Raw genomic sequence first — 19580 nt, forward strand, 5'->3', positions numbered from 1 at the left:
CGCCTTGGGATTCCCCCGGAGGAGCTGGAAGAAGTGGCTGGGGAGAGGGAAGTCTGGGCCTCCCTTCTGAAGCTGCTGCCCCCGCGACCCGACCCCGGATAAGCGGAAGAAAATGGATGGATGGATGGCCCTGCGCTATAGTCCACTTCCTGCTTTTGGTGCTGTCTCCAGGTCGTTTGGCATTCACAAATACATTCAACCGAACCTGAGTTCACTTGGAAAAATGTTCCCTGATTTCAAAACTTTTTCCAAAGTGCTGCTTGTAATTCTAGCCTCCAGTAGAGCGTGGGTTAATCCTCCTGATCAGCATCAAAACCCTGAGACATTTGATTACAAACAAGCAGTGATCAGTTCAGATCCATACGTACCAGGAGGAAGTTGTGAGACGGTGCTGCGGCCACAGCARGTGAATTGTTCATAATTTAAACGGAATTATTTCATTTCATTGTTTTTATCACTATTACCCAAATTACCTGACTTCACCAGAAACCATTCTAGTTTTCAAAATGATGAAACTAAACAGGTTTAACTGTGTTAACTTAGAATCTCAGAACAATGAAACACATTTATACTAAGACTGATTCACTCACACTAATTTTTTCTGTATAAAATCACAATTTTAAGCTAAACTTAAATATAATCCAAGTAACCAAAATAACATTGAGAAGAGCAGCTTAATACTTTGTTAATATAATAACCAGTGGTGGCACCACTAACTAGGAAGGTAATTGTACTTATCAAAAGCATTAGCTAAAAAATAGCAAATTTTTAATTACAAATCTGGTGCAATTCAAATTCAAATCTGGTTTCCGTGTTGCTGATGCCACAGTCAGAGGTTTTTGTCACTAATATTAATATTCAGCTTGTTGAATATTAAACTGAATGACTTTTGAATATTAAGTTATTATTATTTAAATTTACAGATAAAAATAAATGATAATGGTATATATTTGAAAGTCTAGTAAAACCTTTTTCTCTGCTGCTTACAGAGAAAGGTTCCTACTTTCTACCATCCACAGGTTGTCCTTTGGGTGGCAGAAAAAAAAATCAAATAAAGGATTAAAATCAAAATCAAAAATAAATCCAGGGAGTCATTCCTTCAGACTTTTGCTTCATCCTGCTGCCTCCATCTGTGAGGGGAGGGATTGCAAAGTTTACAGAGAAGGATTGTGTGACTCCTCAGGAAGGTATTCGACTGAACGGGGATCACTTTCTGTCAGGGCGTGTTGTAACTATTCAGGAGGTTACACTGACATTTATGACAATGATGATGATGATGATGAACATACGGTTGCACCCTTGAAATGAGTGATAACCGGTTTTATGAGGATAATCTGACTCCTTACATAAGGTGACATGAGCAGCTGATTATTAACCGGTGATTATCGGTGCTGGTGTGCAGGACGTGCCGTCAGCTGGGTTTATTCATCATTATGTTCATTAATGTCAACACCTTTATCGCCTCAGAGGTTCTGTTTCGCAAAGTCGTTCAGAAATTTCTAGAAATATAAATATTACCCCAATGTCTGTGAATAAACTCCTCCGGTTCCCTGTAAATTTAACTGAAACCAAGAGTTTTTTCTCCTATCTCTAAATCACTGCACAAAGGTCGAGGTGCTGATGATTTAACAGTCCTGACAAAGGGTAAAGCTGCTAATTGCTCTCACAGATAAAGCTCTCTGTCTGCCTGCGATCCATTCAGTGCTGAAGCAGAAGAACGAAACAAATCAGAAGAATCAGAGTCAGAACAGCTTCACTGACCAAGATTTTACACATAAATGAGGAGTTTTACTTCAGGTTTTACATTGTACAACCTAATATAAGCCTTAAAGGAAATGAAATAATGATAGAGGAAGGATATGTTCATGTGTTTGCAAAGAAGAATGCAAAAAAAAWACTTATTCAGTTTCCCAACAGAGTAGCTGAATACTGTAAGGTATTTATTGTGTTCATCAGGGAGGGTCAGTCAGAAAAAATGGCAGGTGGAAAAAAAGGACAAAAACCCCCAAAAACAAATGCATCAAAGATATGCTGTAAATGAAAAATGCTGTAACCACAGAAAATAAAAGGAAAAAGTAAAACACTAAGTATAAAATGCTGCAAAGTCCTCCAGACCACTGGGGGGAGTCGAACTCCAAATCATCTGGGACCAGACGCTCAGTAAAAATCCAAACAAAATGACGCATTACACTTCATGTCTTTTACAAAGTCATAGATCAGCAGCATGATGACATATGTAATATTACCAACTCCAGACTCCCCTAGTGGTCAGGCAACAGTGCTATGGTTAGCTAAAATATAGTCAATAGCATGTGGAGTATCACTACCATATGGACTAACAATGACATACTCCATTTATTATGCAAGCAATATTGTGCCAGCTAAAATTAGCTTAAATGTTAAGGTTAGCTTGAATGCTATCATTAGCATGTGAGTTATCACTAGCATGTTGACTACAAGTTACTAACTCGACTYAGTTTGCAAACATTAGTGCTAAGGTTAGCTGAAATGATGCCAGTAACATYTGGAGTATCACCAGCATGTGRACTACATTGACTTACTCCATTCAGTATGCTAAATGTAGCTAACATGTCAAAAATTAGCTAAAAATTATTATTTTAGCTTAATGCTAATGAGAACTATCACTAGTTTATAGAGTGACTAGCATGTAAACTCTACCAGTAGGATGTGAGATATCACTAGCATGTTGACTAATAGTGTCTTACCCAACTCAGTATCCAAACATTAGCAGAGCAGCTCAGCTTCCTGGAACAGGAAACCAGAAAAGCAGAAGTCTGTTTTTATATAACGTATCCTGAAGGCAAATTTGGTTTCAACCTGATTCTAGAAAGMAAGGTGCAGCYGGTATTTACTTTAGGGATAATTCTCACCAAATCCTGCAGGTGTGGCCTTRCAACCCAATAATAAAGCAATTAGACGCTTCTTAAAGAAACGTGTTGCAACAGCAGAGCCTCAGTCTGGAATGTGGCAAAGCTAACACGTCCCATTTAACCTGAAAGAGCTAATTATGGGCTTTCTGCTGAGATTCCTTCACTCACAGATCCTGTTGGGCTYGCTGGCAGATTACTCTGCTGTGAGGCAGTCCTCGCTCTGACGTAATTCATGCTCCTACGTTTTCCACAGAGACATAGCAGGATGTTTCATCCATCCATCCATCCATTTTCTGCCGCTTATCCGGGGTCGGGTCGCGGGGGCAGGAGCTTCAGAAGGGAGGCCCAGACTGGATGTTTCAGTGTTTCAAAAACCTAGAAAAACACCAGATTTTTTCAGATTACAGTTTGCAATGTTGTATTTTTGTTGTAAATGGTTATTTTCCTTCTCCAATGCTTTGCAGGTAGAGCATTCAAGTGGCRAATTTTCACTCACTTGTTACATAACTGAGGACTTTTTGACTTTGCCTCMAGCTGTAAAATCCTCTCATCTTTAACTATAAGATTAAAAGTCTTTGGAGAACATTAAARGGCAATTAAAGCGCTTCAAGGCTGCTGTCAAGTCTCTTATCAGAGTCAGAACTGGGTCATAGCAGAGCCAAGGTCGAGAGTTGAGCTGGGAATAATTAGCTCAGAACAATCACTGTTATTTGGTTTCAGCTGAAGCTCAAACAGCAAACACTGGATTTAATAAGTCGGCAGAAATCCTTCCAGTTCTGTCTGCTTTTTGCTMAAAGCGCAGCCGAACTCTTCCTCACAACAGCAGCTGCTTCAGCTCTAATATTCTAACCGAGGAGAGGAAGAAAATTCATGTTTCTGCTCCCATCTGTCTATGAATGTGGCGCGTAAAACCGTCTTAATGTTGACCCAACTGCAACTACATAACCTAATCTCTCTGAGGCGCCATGAAGGGAGAGACTGAAGGGACTGTGATTACTTTCCAAAGTTTTTTTGCTAGTTTATTTATAGTTTCCACTTGTTCAAGTCAAGCTAACTTATCTAGCTAGCTAGYAACTAGCTAGCTTAGAAACCRACCCAGACATCCTCCCYCCTGACACCTAAATSTAGCTAATATATCAAAAAGTAGCTAGAAATGATTATTTTAGCTTAATGCTGATATTAGCACGAGGGCTATCACTTGCACATAGAGCAAAGAATTTGCTAATGCTAAGGTTAGCATCGTTGCTWGCAAAGTCGGCAATCAAATCGCCGACTTTACCTAAATTTACGGCACCTGATTTATTCCACTATATGTCATAAATATTGTTTCTAGAGATTGATTTACCAACACACTGATTGATCTTAATCTACAAAACATAATTTTTTCTTTTCTCATTTCACAGGATTATTTAGTTTGGATATGCTAATGCTAATTCACCAGCTCACTGATGCTAATGCTAACGCTAGACTGACTGTACAATTTTTTTTTTTTCCTAATATAATAATGTTTCTGGAATACCTTCATTCCTTATTCTGATGCTACATTTCAACTCTACCTAGATTTCTCCACCTCATATAAATGCACTGAGCTGCTGCTTTGTGATTGGCTCATTTGTGTCAGCAAGCAATTGAACTGGTGTACCTAACAAAGAAGCCAGTCAACGTTTATATAATATATGAGCTTGTATATATAATTTTGACCCCATTTTGATTAAAGAAAATGCACCATACATTCAAATTTTACTTTTAAAAATAATTGATTTTGTTTTATAACTATTCCACATTATGGGGAAAAAACATTTATTTTAATAAATTGTTAAAAACTAAAAATTAAAACATTTTTACTCAGGCAGCATGAATGTTGCAGCACTAAATTCAGAATATCTTAAAACAATTGATATCTATACAAATCTGCCATTTAATGTGTAAAATTATTWGCGACACCTCTGATTTCATCCCAAAACTTTACTTTATTCCTGCAAATGTATATGAAAATGTTCATATKTTAACTTTATAACAAGCCTCTTCTTCACAATATGATTCAGGTAATTAAAAAGAAAATCTCTGAATGAAAGAGAAAAATACCATGAAATCAGAATAATCGATTACTAAAGTCATCATTAGACATTAGAAAATGTTGGGGTTTCTTTTATATTTTAATGAAAAATATACTGTTTTAGCTATAATCTGCTACGTATGAATTTAGCTGTGTTTTTCCATGGTATTTAATTACATAAACACAAAAAATATTCTAAATTTATTTTTCTATTTATATTTAAAGCAGTTTTCCCAGAAGAACTCATCATTTTATTTGCCCTAGAAATTTAAAGAAGTGCATTTAGCTGCACTTAAGCAAAAAAAAAGTAATCATTAATTGCTCGTATGTAGAAAACAGGAATAAAACAAGGAATTAGCTGAATAAATTGATCTTCTAACTTTTTAAACTTGTCAGAATATCTCAAACTAATGCCAATTTTTGTTATCTTTACTTTAAGTAGCTTTAAAAGACATATTTTAGATTTTTCTTTACCTTTATGGCATTATTTCCAACTGAATTTGTCCATGAACGCTGTATTTCCGACAGCACCTGAAGGCATCACCGGTGGATTTTCAGAGTGGGTGGGGCCGTTCGCGTCCCTCGGTAAAAACTGAGGCGCGCGCCGCCCCTGTCACATTTCTACATCTGAGAACCGACCGACACCGGGGAGTTAAACCCGAACCAGCAACCCGAACCAGCACTCCGACAGAACCAGCAGCATCATGCCGTCTCTGCGACACTCCTACACGGTGACGGCCCCGGGACACCCCGTCGGGCTGCCGCTGGACGAACCGGAGCTGCGGCGCAAGCAGCTGTCCCGCTCCATGCTGGTCAACACCTTCATGGGTCTGATCATCAACCCGGCCAAGGTGAGTCCACATCCGGGTCTTTTCTCTGGAAAAAGGTTTTAATGTGTTTTTTCCTGCAGATTAACTTCATTCTTCTCCGCAAATATCAATTTTTAGTTATCAATTTTTGTTTTCTTCCRGAAGAATTTATATTTTTATTCACCCTAGAAATGTAGAGAGGTGCATTTAACTGCACTTAAATAAGACAAAAAGTATTTTTTTATTTCTATGTAGAAAGTAGGGTGTGTTTTATAAATTTCTGACTTTTAATCATATTGGAGCATTTCTGCACATAAAATATAATAATAAAACTGGAAGCAATCACATGCAACATTCAGGCATAACATTATGACCAGCGTGGACACTGACTGTTTTTTCTCCTGGAGTTTCGTCTGCAGCAGGTTAAACTCCAGCCTCACCTGACCAGATCTGTGAGTGGTCATAATGTTTTGCCTGATTGCAGTATGCTGTGAGATAATGCATTAAAGGAAAACAGCTGCACAGACATAATCATTGTTTTCTGCTACAAAATAGGCCTGAAATGATTAGTCATGATTAATCGATTATTGAAATAATTTCCAACTAATCGACTAATCGTTTAAAGACTCCAATAGAGGTCATTTGCTGAAAGAACGACACAGTGATTATTCCAAAACGGTTAAAAATGTATATAAAATTTGCATTAAAGATAAAAACATGACATGAAGCAGGCAAAGAAATCTCAAAAAGCAACGACTCTACAGCTATAACAGTCGAACACGGTGGTGGTAGTGTGATGATCTGGGCCTGCTTTTGCCGAGTCCAGATAAATCATCACTTTAAAAAAAACCCGCTTTTTTTCTAGTTACCTGCTGCTTTTTCTCTGATATTAAAGTTTATTTGATGATCTGCAACATTTAAAAACAGAAGGAATCTATAAAGGTGTAAATACTTTTCCACAGAGATTAAATTGACCAACACAGTTGAATCTTGGCTGCATGTTGCATGAGTGTGTAGAAATGACGGTAAAGTTGAGCCGGGCGTCCTGCATGCGGAGCGGATCGGGTGTTGGGGAGAAAAGCTGCAGACGGCTGCATCAAGTGGGGCTGTTGCGTAACGGGAAGCAGAACTGCTGATAAGCGGCGCGTCCCAGGAAGAACACCTTATCGTTCACACAGCAGGACTCTGCTGGCACCAGGACCGGCCCGCAGTCAGCACATATTTCTGTTTACGTGGGCCGGAGGTGTCGGGCTCAGGTCGACCCGAGGAGCTTCTTACATAACCAGAACCTCAACCGAGACCAGAGAGTTTTCATTTAACTCCATGCTCATCTTAGGACCGAAGGAAACGGAGATAATCGTCGGTTTTTAATCATGATTAATCGTTTATTGAAATAATCGTCAGCTAACCAATTAATCATAAACCGGAAAATACAAACTTGAAAAAAAGGACATATTTAAAGCAGTATTAATTAAGTCAAAACTGAACAAAGTGCATATAATAAGATAAAAATCTTTGCTTTAACTTCACCTGGTTCAAATTCACTGAAGTAGCTATGTTGTTGCATTTAGGCAATAAAATGTTTATTTTCATATTTACAAAAGGAACTAAACTAATTACATATAATTCATTTTTTAAAAATCTGGATGAAGGAGAAAAATACCTAAAAATCTGAAAAATCAATTACTCAAATAATTATTTACATCCCTAAAATCAAAATATTCAATAACAAATCTGCATTACTGTGTAAAACAAACAGTTGCAGCTGGAATTTTATGCTAAAACTTTACTTTATTCCTGCAAATATTCATCAAAAACGTATTTTAACTTTATAATGAGCCTCTTCCTAAATAACATGAGTTCTGTAGTCCGTTACTAAAATAATCTCTGTATGAAAGGGAGAAATACCAAAAGATGCTGAAATAGAATCATGTTTTTAAATGAGTCATTTCTCAAACAGTGTCCATTTCCACAGTGATTTAAAAATAAAAATCCATCATGAATTTACAGAAAACATTTCAGGATGGAGGATTTGTCTGGAAATATCCACATTTCTCCTCACTTTCTGCTGTTTTCCTTTAAGATTCCTTGGATTCCTGCGTTTTCATTTGAACCATGTCGCTCTGTGTTTACTGTGTAAACATCTAGACGATAAAACTTGGGTTCAGCCGGGTCTCCAGAACCCGCTCCAACGTGTTTACACCCTCAGCCAAGGCGAGGCTGCTGCCACCGCCGCCGTCACATGCTGCACGCCTGCAGGGCGCCAATATTTCAGCACAGAATGTTCCCAGGCTCTCTGAAGTCCTGCCAGCCGGTGCACAGAGTTCACCTGAACGCATCACTTCCTGTGAGCCCGGTCCTGCTGGTTTGGACCCACACCATATGTCTGCTTCCAGATGGCAGAGACCGATTTAAACCAGAGTTATCTAGGATTATACATGCATTAATAGCAGTAATAAGTAGAAATTGACCAATGCTGGTTTTTTAATGCCGATTCTAACTGATCTAAAATATGTGCTGCAAATAAAATAAACCAACGTATAGTTTTCTAAAAAGTGAATAAAAACAGAATATATAAAAACTACTTAAATGAAATGTCACAAAAAATTATATTGAATAAAAGTTTTAAAAAATGAAAGAATAGTGATGATTTTACATAAATACTGTTGAAAATTATAAACAAATATTACAAATAAGTTTAAAAGTTTTTTTTTAATGAATCACATTCTCAAGCTTTTTATGTTATTTTTATGCCCTCCATACATGAGCCGCTGCTGCTGCTGCTGCTGCTGCTGCTGCTGCTGCTTAATTCCCAGTTTAAAGGTGAACATATTTACATTTCCACCTGTCAGCAGAGGCGTTGATGCATTTCGCTGCTTGGTCAGCTCATTATTGCGTTATTATGTAACAGAAGTGATGACTGAACCGCATGTCAGCGCCCGCTGGAACATCATCACCTCGAAACAATCTGTTGTGTCAACATTAGATCATCAGGGTGGCTTAATGAAACTAAATGCGGGTGTTGATTATAAAAATAAAACTATTTTTACTCATTTTCAGATTATGTAAGCGGCTCTGGGAACTGAACTTTTTTTAGCAGAAAGCATCTAAGACCCAGACTGTAGAAATGTCTGGCGGTAGCCCAGGGCTGCGATGTTTGGGGGCGGGCTCAAAAACCTTTATTTTCTTCTCTTTCTTTAATTTAATCTCTGTTTTGTAGCATTTTACTGTTATATAAAACATTTAAACCCATTTCAGGTGTCATGCATTCATATTTTGGGATATTAGTAATATAAAAAGTACTCAATTATTTGAAAATGTGTAAGGTTATAGTACTTTTTTTACCCACAATGCATCATTTCATAGCAGAAATACCATCAAAATCCTCCCTCGAAATATTTATTAAGTTGATTTATTGAAAATTTCTAACATCAACCAGTGATACTTTGCAGCTAATTTATGTGAAAATAATATGGGAGCACAGACATTTCAGTTTTCTGTCCTCCAGACTGAGTAGGAAGTGTTTTAAGGAAAAGGTTATTTAAGGCCTGGATGAATCAAACTATGGAGACATGTTGCGTTTCATCACGACAACGTGATGAAACGCCACGATGTCGTCTGCATAGACTAATTTATTCTCCCCGTGACCTCAGATCCAGAACCCGACTCCTCCCACCATCACATCATCTGACATCATCTGACCTCATCGTATGATTCAGACTGCAGCATAAAAATAAAAAATGCTGCTGCTGCTGCAGAAACCAAATATTCAGTTAGAAACTGGAGAGGGAGCTTGGATCTGAAATAGAACAAAAAATAAAAATATCTACTTTTCCATATTTTGTCACATTAGAACCATGAACATAAAAAAAAAAAATTCAGATTAGATTACACATCATTTAACCATTAGCAGTCATCAGGCAACTTCTGAAGGCAACTGGCTGAATGAGGCTGAATACTTTTACACACCGCACTTTTCAGTTGAAAATGTTTTTAATTCTGTCTAATTTTCTTTCTACTTCGCTTTTGTATATCATTTTGTGTTGGCCTCCCACGTTAAATATATTTATGGTCGTAATGTAGCAAAAAATGCAAAAATTAGCCACGTAAGCTTGTTTTATACATTCGAAATACATTAAGAAATCAAGCAGTCTAGTAATTCAATTCATTTTTTAAATAACACGATAATGCTTGATTATTTGTATCATGTACGTTAGTTAGTTATTGTGTTACTGATATTTGCTGTTGGAACTAGATAAAAAATAAATTTTGTGGTTTTGTGGTGATTACTTCCAGACTTAAACAGAACCTGTCTTGACAGCACGAAGTAGGCGGAAACATCTCAGAAAGCAACTTGGTACAAATAAACTCTGGAACAGACGAGAAATAGAAGAAAAGAACCAAAAAGGTCTTAAAGCTGAAGTCAGGCTGAAAAATGTAGGATTTTGATGTCTGAGGTAATTTTGAATGTTTCTGTTGTGAACAGAGCAAGAGTCCGCAGGGCCTGGTGGGGCTGAGGAACCTGGGCAACACGGTAAGCCTCTCAGCCTCCCAGCATCTCTCCCAGTGAAACCAGCAGCTCAGACTGGATCCGTGGTGACGTTTGCTCTCGTTTCCAGTGCTTCATGAACTCCATCCTGCAGTGTCTGAGCAACACGTCCGAGCTGAGAGACTACTGCCTGTGGAACTTCCACCTGATGGAGCTGAACCGCCGGACCAACACGGCGCTCATGGAAGGTGGGCTGAGCCTCTGCGTGACGAATGCTGCGTTATCAGCTTTCAGACGGTTTCTGAGTCAGGTGTAGGTCTCAACCTGTAAACTTTATGTTTTTACACTCCCTCATCGTGGCTCAGCTGTTAAACCCAAATCCTTCCAGCTTCAGTCAGCGAACGAGACCCAGAAAAGCTGCAGTGTTTAATGTGTCGTTTTKGCGACGTAATCTGAGCGCAGTGGACGTTTATCACCTTTAGTGGCACGCTATGCATCCTGGGCTCAGGGTGGGAACATCAGGTCAGCAGACGTTTTAGTAATACTAGAGGAGGGACATGTCTGTAATTCATTCATTACAATAAATCAAAACTATGCATTTACAAAATAATCAACATTTTCAATTCAAAAACCCATTTTTCCTGCAAAATTATTGAATAAATAGACATATGAACTCAATAGCAAATATATGTATTGTTTTAATATGTTCTGGTTCTTTTCAAGTTGTTGGTAAATGTTACTTGTGCGTCAGATTTACAGATGTACCAGAAACGTGCGAACACAAATGTTCCGGGTGGAACATTCATACATAAACAAAAAAGAAAGCCAAAAGTTCTGTTGAAGTTTTTTAAATTTATGTGAATAATTTATAAAATCAACGCATCAAAGTCTCAGCCATCATTAAAACATGTCATCTGTGTTGAATCTAAATTTGTTCTGATATTCATGACAGAGACCGAAGTTACCACTGACCTTCTCTGCTGAGCATTAATATTTAGTTTTGAGATTGTTTCATTTGGACATTTGATTTTGACCGTTGAAATATTGGCAGCAGATACTTTTGGTACTGTGGGACTCAGGATGGGTTCTTTGTTTCCTCCGGTTCTTCATAAATATATAAACATGCAGAGATGCATTCCATGTTCTCTCGATTTCATTTGCAGAGTTTGAGATTATGTTGGGATGATTCCTGTTAGACTGTGAGACTAAGGATAGATTTACTAATAAATCGCTAACATTTTTCTCTCTTCCTGTCTTGCTTTCGTTTTCTGGTTTAGAGTTTGCAAAGCTGACTCAGAATCTGTGGACGTCTGTGAACAACGAGGCCGTCAGTCCGTCCGAATTCAAAAACCAGATACAGAAATTTGCCCCCAAATTTATCGGCTGCAAGTAAGTTTCTCTTCTTCTTCTCAGGAAGCCTCAAACCTCAGATGAGAGAAGTTGTCAGATTGGATAAAATCGTTTTTCTCTGCAGCCAGCAGGACGCCCAGGAGTTCCTGCGCTTCCTGTTGGACGGCCTTCACAACGAGGTGAACAGGGCCACGATCCGGCAAAAGGTGTCTGTCCAGGACATCGACCACCTCCCGTAAGCCGACTCCCTCCTCGAGAGGTTTCTCAGCTTCACTCGTGTTCTTCTGCTAAATCTCAATTATTTGATCTGCAGTGATGAAGAAAAAGCCCAGCGGACGTGGAACATGTACCTGGAGAGAGAGGACAGTAGAGTCGTTGGTAAGAGTCTTTGAAACATCAGCGAAGCAACATGACTGCCTTCCAGTGAACGTGACCTTTGACCTCTCACATGCCTGCTTCCAGACCTGTTTGCGGGGCAGTTGAAAAGCTCTCTGACCTGCACAGTTTGTGGTTTCCGCTCCACCGTGTTCGAGCCGTTTTGGGATCTATCGGTTCCGATCGCACAGGTGAGGAGACACAACCTGCCAGCCAATCAGATTCTGGTTCAGCACCACTTACCTGAAATAAACCCGATTTCTGCTTAAAACTCTACTTCTACAAAAACCCAAATGATGAGACTCCAGCAACTATTTTACTTGGGCTGAAACGATTAATCGGATTAACTAATTTAGTGAACGATTAATCGTTAACTGGAGTATTCAGACTTTAAAAAGCCATATGTTCTACCCAGAACTCATCTAGTGTTTTTCCTTCACCTGGTTCAAATTCAGTAAAAAAAAAAACAAATCCTGTTCAGCAACTTTTGCTATCAATGATTAATCAGTTTATGTTTGAAGGGTTGACTGAGCTTTAGATGCTTTCTTTACCACAAATAGTCAAGCCTCGCAAAAATAATGCTGTTACTGCATTTTAGACAATAACATGTTTATTTTATGTAGAAAATTTATTGAATTACTTGATTAATTGCATTTTTATGTATTTCTAAAGTGGAAAATAAGCTCAGAAATAAATATGCTGAATGTTGCAGTTTTTTATCCGATTAATCATCAGAATAATTGATAGGATAAGCAATTATTCTGGCAATTAATCGACAATATAATTCATAGAATAATTGATTATTCTGATAATTAGCTAATTAATCATAAGTATAATTGATAGAGTAATCAATTATTTTGTTGATTAATCAATTAATCATCAGAATAATCAATTACTGAAATAATCAGCCCCACATTTTACTGCTCTATCCTGGCGTTGATAATGTTAAGCTCTCAGAAAGCAAAAAAAATCAATAAAACATTAAATTCTTCTTGAAACCTTCATTTTAGATCATGACACTCTGAGATTGTGATAAATTAATTTTCCTGACTGGATGTTGACTGATCCTTTACAGAAGAACTCTGGTGAAGTGACGCTGAAGGACTGCTTGAAGCTCTTCACAAGGGAAGACGTGCTGGACGGAGAAGAAAGACCGGTAACAGACCTGACAACGGCTAGCAGCTTTATCTGTTTTAAGATGCTGCAGACAAAATCTAACTGCCTGCAACACCTTTGTTTCTTTCTCAGACCTGCAACAAATGCAAAGCCAGAAGAAAATGCACCAAGAGGTTCAGCATCCAGAGGTTCCCTCAGGTTCTTGTACTTCGTATCCTTTTTGCAGTCGTTTTTGCAGCAGGCAGATGCTAATCCTCCCACTAACATAAAAGTATACCAGATAAACGTTTTGTGCCTTGACCCCGGTTTGCCTCTCAGACCTGAAACGTTTCTCAGACTCAAATGTCCGAGCGAGCAAACTGAACACCTTCGTCAACTTTCCTCTCAAAGATCTGGACCTGAGGGAGTTTTCAGCGGACAGCAGCGGTGAGTATCTGCAGCAAAAACAGAAACTGTCTCGAGAAGAAGCTTCATCTGTTACAGCTAAAAACTACAAATCAGGCCCAAATCTAGTTCCTGATCCTTCAGAGTCACATAAAGACAGTTACAAAGTCGGTCTTCTGTCACTATTTACAGGATTAAAGGACTAACATCCCGGCAAATTTTAGAAAAACTCCACACCACAAATGTCGACCAAACTTCCAGAAAACTGCAAAACATCTGAAACACTAAGATCCTTTAAATCAAGACCAAAACTAAGCTGGTTAAAGCTGATTTTGATTCATAATAACTCCAACATTGGCCAATAATTTTGATTATGGCGTTCGACAGAGTTTAATGTCTGTCACTGGTTTTTATGATGTTTTTGGGATGTAAAGCACATTAAACAATTGATTCTTCCTGCAGAGCGTCCCATCTACAACCTGTACGCTGTGTCCAACCACACGGGGAACACGCTGGGCGGCCATTACACGTCGTCCTGCAGGAATCCGGCGCAGGGGGAGTGGTTCAGCTACAACGACTCCAGGTATCAGATCTCACCTCACTGGGTTCACGTATCAGCTTATCAGGCTGATCACGCAGCCTCCACCTGCTGCCCCCACCGCTGACCTCATTGTCGCCGTAAAACTCTGCAGCAGCTTAAATTTTACGACCAAATTAGGGGTCAGCTGTGTGTTTACGAGCCTGTGGATTTGTGTATGTGCGTGTGCTCAGCAGGTTAAACACGCACATAATGTAAATAAATTATCAGTGAATGTTGAAAAAACGAACTACATGATATTTAGCAAAAGAGTGGTTGATGTTGATGGGGTTGAGATTAACCGTGAGAGAGATCAAATTCCTCTTGATGAAAACATAAACTGGAAACCACACATCAACAATTAACATATCAAGGAAAATTAGGTCATTATATAAAATGTAAGACTCGTTGAATGATGTTATACAATTCACAGATCGTTCCCTATTTCACCTATTGTGTAGAAGTTTGAGGGAATGTTTGAAAAGGATAAACAAGTCCTATTTTTAGTTTGTAAAAAAGGAGGAAAAAAGGCTGCTAGCAAATGATGACTAGCATTGGTTTTAGCTGTCAAGTCTTCAATATGAAGCGCTAAATCTTTAATGTATGCATGATATATAAAAGAGACGCAGTGCTTTGCTACCAAATGTCAACACTACAACAACTAAATAAGGTTAGGAAAAAGTTTTAATTAAAAAGAAAATGGCAAAGGAGAGGAAAGTAGGTCAGCTATGCTAGCTTGATTTTAACAACCATAACATGACAATGTGCTGTGGAATTTGGTGTTTTGGTTCAGTAAACAAAAAAAGAAAGAAGAAAGGCGACACACAGCGACTGACAGATCATCAGGAGAGCATCAGTAGCTATCAACCACTGCTGTATTAGATTAGCTAATTTAGACTAGCTAACCGCAAAGGTAGCTAATGTACCACAGTGATCTTATCAATAATCACAAAGATAAACATCAAGCCTGAAAACATGAATGACCTGAATGTTCTGTTCTTTGTGTGGGAAATGTTTGAGTGTTTTTTGGTGTTGAATCCTGAAACATATAGTAGCGTTGATGTCAGTCAGTTGCTATGGTAACGAGTCTGCGTAGCGACAAGGAGAGCGAGAAAAAAGTGTTTGTGACTTGTTTTGCAACTACTTCCCAGCGTGTGGCGCACTGCATTCAATTAATAATCCCTACTTCTCCAGGTTTCATTTAGTTAAAAGGCTCAACTACGTTTTTGTTTTTTTTCTTCCGGATGTAAGCAATAACGTGCCACCTATCTATGCACGATTGTTCTTTTCATCAAACTACTCCTTTTTATTCAAAACTTTTGTTTATGTTAAAATGTAGGGTGTTCATTTTAAGATCTAAATGAATGAAATAAATTAAAAACATGTCGCGCGTCTCTCTGCAGGGTCAGCCCCATGTCGTCCAGCCAGGTGCGCAACAGCAACGCCTACGTCCTCTTCTACGAGATGGCCAACTCTTCACACGGAAAGTACCAGACGTGTCGGCTGTAGACACGGAGAGACGAGCTGCACTCAACTGAGCCTGAACACACGGAGCTAGAGCGCCCTCTGGTGGAGAAGGAACTGCCATTACAAACTGTGAACATAGCTTCTGGAAAAGCTTCTTGAAAAGGGTCAAAACTGAAGAAAAAGTTGTTTTTACGGCCATTTTTCGACACTTCCTTTCAATATTTATAAATTATCTTTCAGAAGACATAATTTATTCTTTTTAATTTATTCCGCTTGTTGACTCCAGCGATGGTTTGAAGATGTTTTTAAGTGGAGACAGTAATATTTTTGTACAGTATTTATGCACAGCAGAGTGAATGTGATGTGACTGTAGTTGCTGACTTTACATCCAAAGTCTGTAAATGATTAAAAGTCGTCACTGAATGATTCCATATCATGTTTGCTTTATTTAGCCATCCATTTGTCCAGTTGCAGAGATTTTTAGCTCCATCTGGAGCCACAACCTTTTAGTTACAAGTATGAATCCAGTCTGGGTTGAAATATCTGAGTTTATTTATTGAGGTTTTGCATGTATTGAATATAGAAAACACCCATTCGCAGTTTTGCGAACAACAAATTTTTCGACACCACCTCATCTCAGTGCCTTTTTAGGGAAAACGTGAGTTTTGTCGAAATTGGTACGTTTCCATAAAGCGAATTTATTTTCGTAATTTCAATTTATGCAGTTCTATGTTTAATGGAAACACAGCCACTGGCAGCCTGACGGAGCAGCTGTTGGATCTGTTGCTCCCTGATGGGAGAGAGACAGAGACCTGACGGAACCAGAGCAGAAATCTGGGTTGGTTCTGTTTACCTGAGCAGCCATTTTACCCAGTGGTTGATACTCTCATCCTGTTCTGACCATGTTGGTTCCTGTTGGAAACTAATCGTTTATTTCTTTGATTACCTCAGATGAAATCAGATAAAAATCCAAATTATGAAACTGTTCTGTTTGGGTTTCAGTGAAAGATACTGGTGTAGTTTTGGTTAAGTTTGACCTTTAACCCCATAATTAAATTCTAAACTTTCACTGATTTATACACCGGGAGGAGGCCTCGGGGAAGACCCAGGACACGCTGGAGGGACTATGTCTCTCTATTGCCTGGGAACACCTTGAGATTCCCCCGGAGGAGCTGGAAGAAGAGGCTGGGGAGAGGGAAGTCTGGGCCTCCCTTCTGAAGCTTCTGCCCCCGTGACCCGACCCCGGATAAGCGGAAGAAAATCAGTAGGTCAGAAAAACATCCTGTCTCCTGTCCTGACATAGCATGAACTTCATTAGTGACATTTATTTAGAAAAAAATCCAACTGAAAGGGGATGGAAAGAAGGTGAGGGGAGGCAACCAAGGAGCCATGTAGCAGAGTTGTAGTCAAGACCACCGAACCCGAGACCAAGACCAGGGCCCTGCACTAAATGACACAATAAAATTAAGTTTACCTATCAAAATTGGAAAATTGGTTCTCAGATTGATCTGAAAGATCCACATTCCCATAAAAACACCTAGATATTAAATACTTAGAGCTGAAATATATTTAACCAGTATCAATTAAAACTCACTTCATTCTGAATTGCTTTCATCGCTGTGCTACAATCCGCAGAGGTCTCCTGCCATCCCTAGAAAAATAACGCCCTGGGCGGTTGCCCATATTGCACATGTCAGAAACCACAACTGAAACATGCAATTAACGGTAAATATCGTTCAACTATGAACACTGTCCAACGGCGCAACAAGTAACCAAGCAGAAGGAGCATCGTGACTGTTCTCACCCTCCCTCCCACTGCGATGTTTGCCACCATGACAGGAGACGAAATCAATCAATGAGCAATGAGCATGCTCTGTGTTCATACGTTCAACTTTTACTTATGCAGCGATTAAATAAATTGTATAGCTACCGCAGTGTACACAAGAACAAAGATCGGCTCTAAGTGAAGCTTCAGTCCTTAGGACTTAGTAAAGATCCGTCCAGAAGAATCGTATGGTTCCTGAATGTCATATCACTATATTGCAGACTTTGGTCACAGCATTGTCCCATATTTGCGACACCTCAGTCAACACACAATAATTCAGCGCATGAGTGACAACTTTTTTTCATCGCAGATGCAACATGTGTGGACGTGATGCTTTGTTAGCATCACGTCCACAGATCTTACCTTTCTTTAAGCTTTCCTTCGAAGTGACGCTAAAAGTTGGACGAAGTCCCACCGTCTGTGAAAGCGAAGCGCTGCTGATTTTACATGTCGCCATGTCTATGATTTATGCAGCGCTATTATAATACTGACGATTAGACAGACATCTCCTCCCGCTCAGAGGAAACTACTGCGCATGTCTGGAGCTCCGCGTGCGAGTAAAGGTGCAGCCGATGGGTGACAACAGTCACGTTAATGCTCGGATTTTACGGCGCCACCTTAAGTCCCTGAACTTCACATTTTAACGGAAAAAAAGAGCAACGCGACTTGGATGTAACGAGTAACGCGACAGTTTTGTAGAAATGTAGTGAAATAGAAAGTACAGATACTTACTGTAAAATGTAGTGGAGTAAAAGTAGAAAGTATCCATTATTAAATCTACTTAAGTAAAGTACAGATACACGAAAACTGTACTTAAGTACAGTAACGAAGTACTTGTACTTCGTTACTTCGTTACGAAGTACTTGCACTTCGTTACTTCCCACCACTGGAACTGCAGCACACAACCCCCCACCCCCAAAATAGTCAAAGTAGAAATTCAGCCAAAACTGAATATATATGCAGACATTTTTGCATTTAATATAGAGACATAATTTTCTGTAAAAATATTTTTCCCAAAACTCAAGTGATGGTTTTAGTTTCACTTATTCAAATTCACTAAAATAATGCTGTTACTGCATTCTAGGCAATAAAATTTGTATTTTCTTTTTTTTCAAATTGAATTGAATTTTGTTTATTTGCTTGTTCTTGTGCATTCTTTAATGTATAACAATACTTAGTGGTTAAATGAAAAATTTGCAGAATGTGAAGAATTTTTTTTATTTGATTAGTCGTCAGAATAATCAAGAACTGAAATAATCGTTAGTTAATCTGAATTAATACATCTTTGGTCACKAGAGGGCGCTGTTTAACTGACATTATTATTCCTGCTCGGTGAAAGACTGAGTTGTAAAGTGATTTGTGTCTGCCCCCTGCTGGCCCAGGAGAATAACTACAGATATTTATAGTGGAGGATTTTAAACATTTAAGTTCATATAAATAAATCTGATTGGGAGTAAATACTTTCTTACTCTGTTTTAATGTCACAGTTTGTTTTTGGACTTTATCTTCAGATTTTTATGTGTAAAAGAGGGATTCTGTTCATTGACTTAATCAATAATAAATTATGATTGTGAGACTTTACTGTCATAAAGAGAACATCTTTTGGTTACAAACAGACATCTGGAGGCACGAAATCAACTTGATTCAGTTGTTCTGGGTTGTTGATATCATAGAAATATGATTTGGACATTGCTTGATGCTGGATCAACTTTAGTTAAAGCCGCATTTATTAATAAAAGCTTTACGTATAAATTCATAAGCACAATTTAACTGGATTCCAGTTGCTACTTTTTCCCCAAATGCAAAACTCAGAGTTTATTGTCAAACTGCTGTCAAAGAAGAATCAGCGGACATCTTCACTGGCTTTAGGTGGATGTTTATTCATCTTTTTATTCCACAGAGAAATAATAAATAAAAAATTATTCTATAGTTTTTGAAAGAAACCAGAGGATCTGCTACTTTTCTGTATCAGAATGTTTTTTGTTTGTTTGTTTGTTTGTTTGTTTGTTTGTTTGTTTGTTTAAAACTAGACAAAGAAAAATAAATATATTTAAAGTAATCTGTCAGGTGTAAAATGAGATGCTGACAGGTCTGAGCAATACCTTTTAACAATGTTTAAACCTGCAACATAATAACAAGATCATTCTTTGGTTTTACCTCCAAGCATGTTTTATGTAAAGTTTGAAATAATCCCAACGCAGTGCAGCCAGCAGGGGGCGTATTGAGGCAGTAATGGAGTAA

General features: G+C 38.5%; 1 protein-coding gene across 2 annotated transcripts; it reads left to right on the top strand.

The window, feature by feature from the left end:
• The first annotated feature begins 5562 nt into the window (after nucleotides 1-5562).
• On the top strand, nucleotides 5563-15945 carry LOC103476332 (ubiquitin carboxyl-terminal hydrolase 2-like). 2 transcript variants are annotated; one of them, XM_008428608.2, is made up of 13 exons: nucleotides 5709-5798; nucleotides 10053-10164; nucleotides 10243-10290; nucleotides 10376-10493; nucleotides 11523-11634; nucleotides 11720-11830; nucleotides 11909-11973; nucleotides 12058-12161; nucleotides 13046-13126; nucleotides 13219-13297; nucleotides 13405-13512; nucleotides 13933-14053; nucleotides 15451-15945. In XM_008428608.2, the coding sequence occupies exons 4-13, from the start codon at nucleotides 10382-10384 to the stop codon at nucleotides 15554-15556; spliced, it is 999 nt and encodes a 332-aa protein (XP_008426830.1). In that variant the 5' UTR covers nucleotides 5709-5798; nucleotides 10053-10164; nucleotides 10243-10290; nucleotides 10376-10381; the 3' UTR covers nucleotides 15557-15945. The 2 variants fall into 2 exon arrangements, with proteins under 2 accessions (XP_008426829.1, XP_008426830.1); XM_008428607.2 differs by lacking the exon at nucleotides 10053-10164 and having other exon boundaries at nucleotides 5563-5798.
• The last annotated feature ends 3635 nt before the right edge of the window (nucleotides 15946-19580 follow it).

Source organism: Poecilia reticulata, linkage group LG14 (genome assembly GCF_000633615.1).
Source record: "Poecilia reticulata strain Guanapo linkage group LG14, Guppy_female_1.0+MT, whole genome shotgun sequence".
Taxonomy (NCBI): domain Eukaryota; kingdom Metazoa; phylum Chordata; class Actinopteri; order Cyprinodontiformes; family Poeciliidae; genus Poecilia; species Poecilia reticulata.

Bases quoted from the DNA above. Each gene is read 5' to 3' on its own strand.
- LOC103476332 (XM_008428607.2), top strand. From the start codon at position 5,652: ATGCCGTCTCTGCGACACTCCTACACGGTGACGGCCCCGGGACACCCC. The intron at 10,494-11,522 runs GTGGGCTGAGCC...TTTCTGGTTTAG, and splicing joins CAACACGGCGCTCATGGAAG to AGTTTGCAAAGCTGACTCAG. The intron at 13,298-13,404 runs GTATCCTTTTTG...TTTGCCTCTCAG, and splicing joins CCCTCAGGTTCTTGTACTTC to ACCTGAAACGTTTCTCAGAC.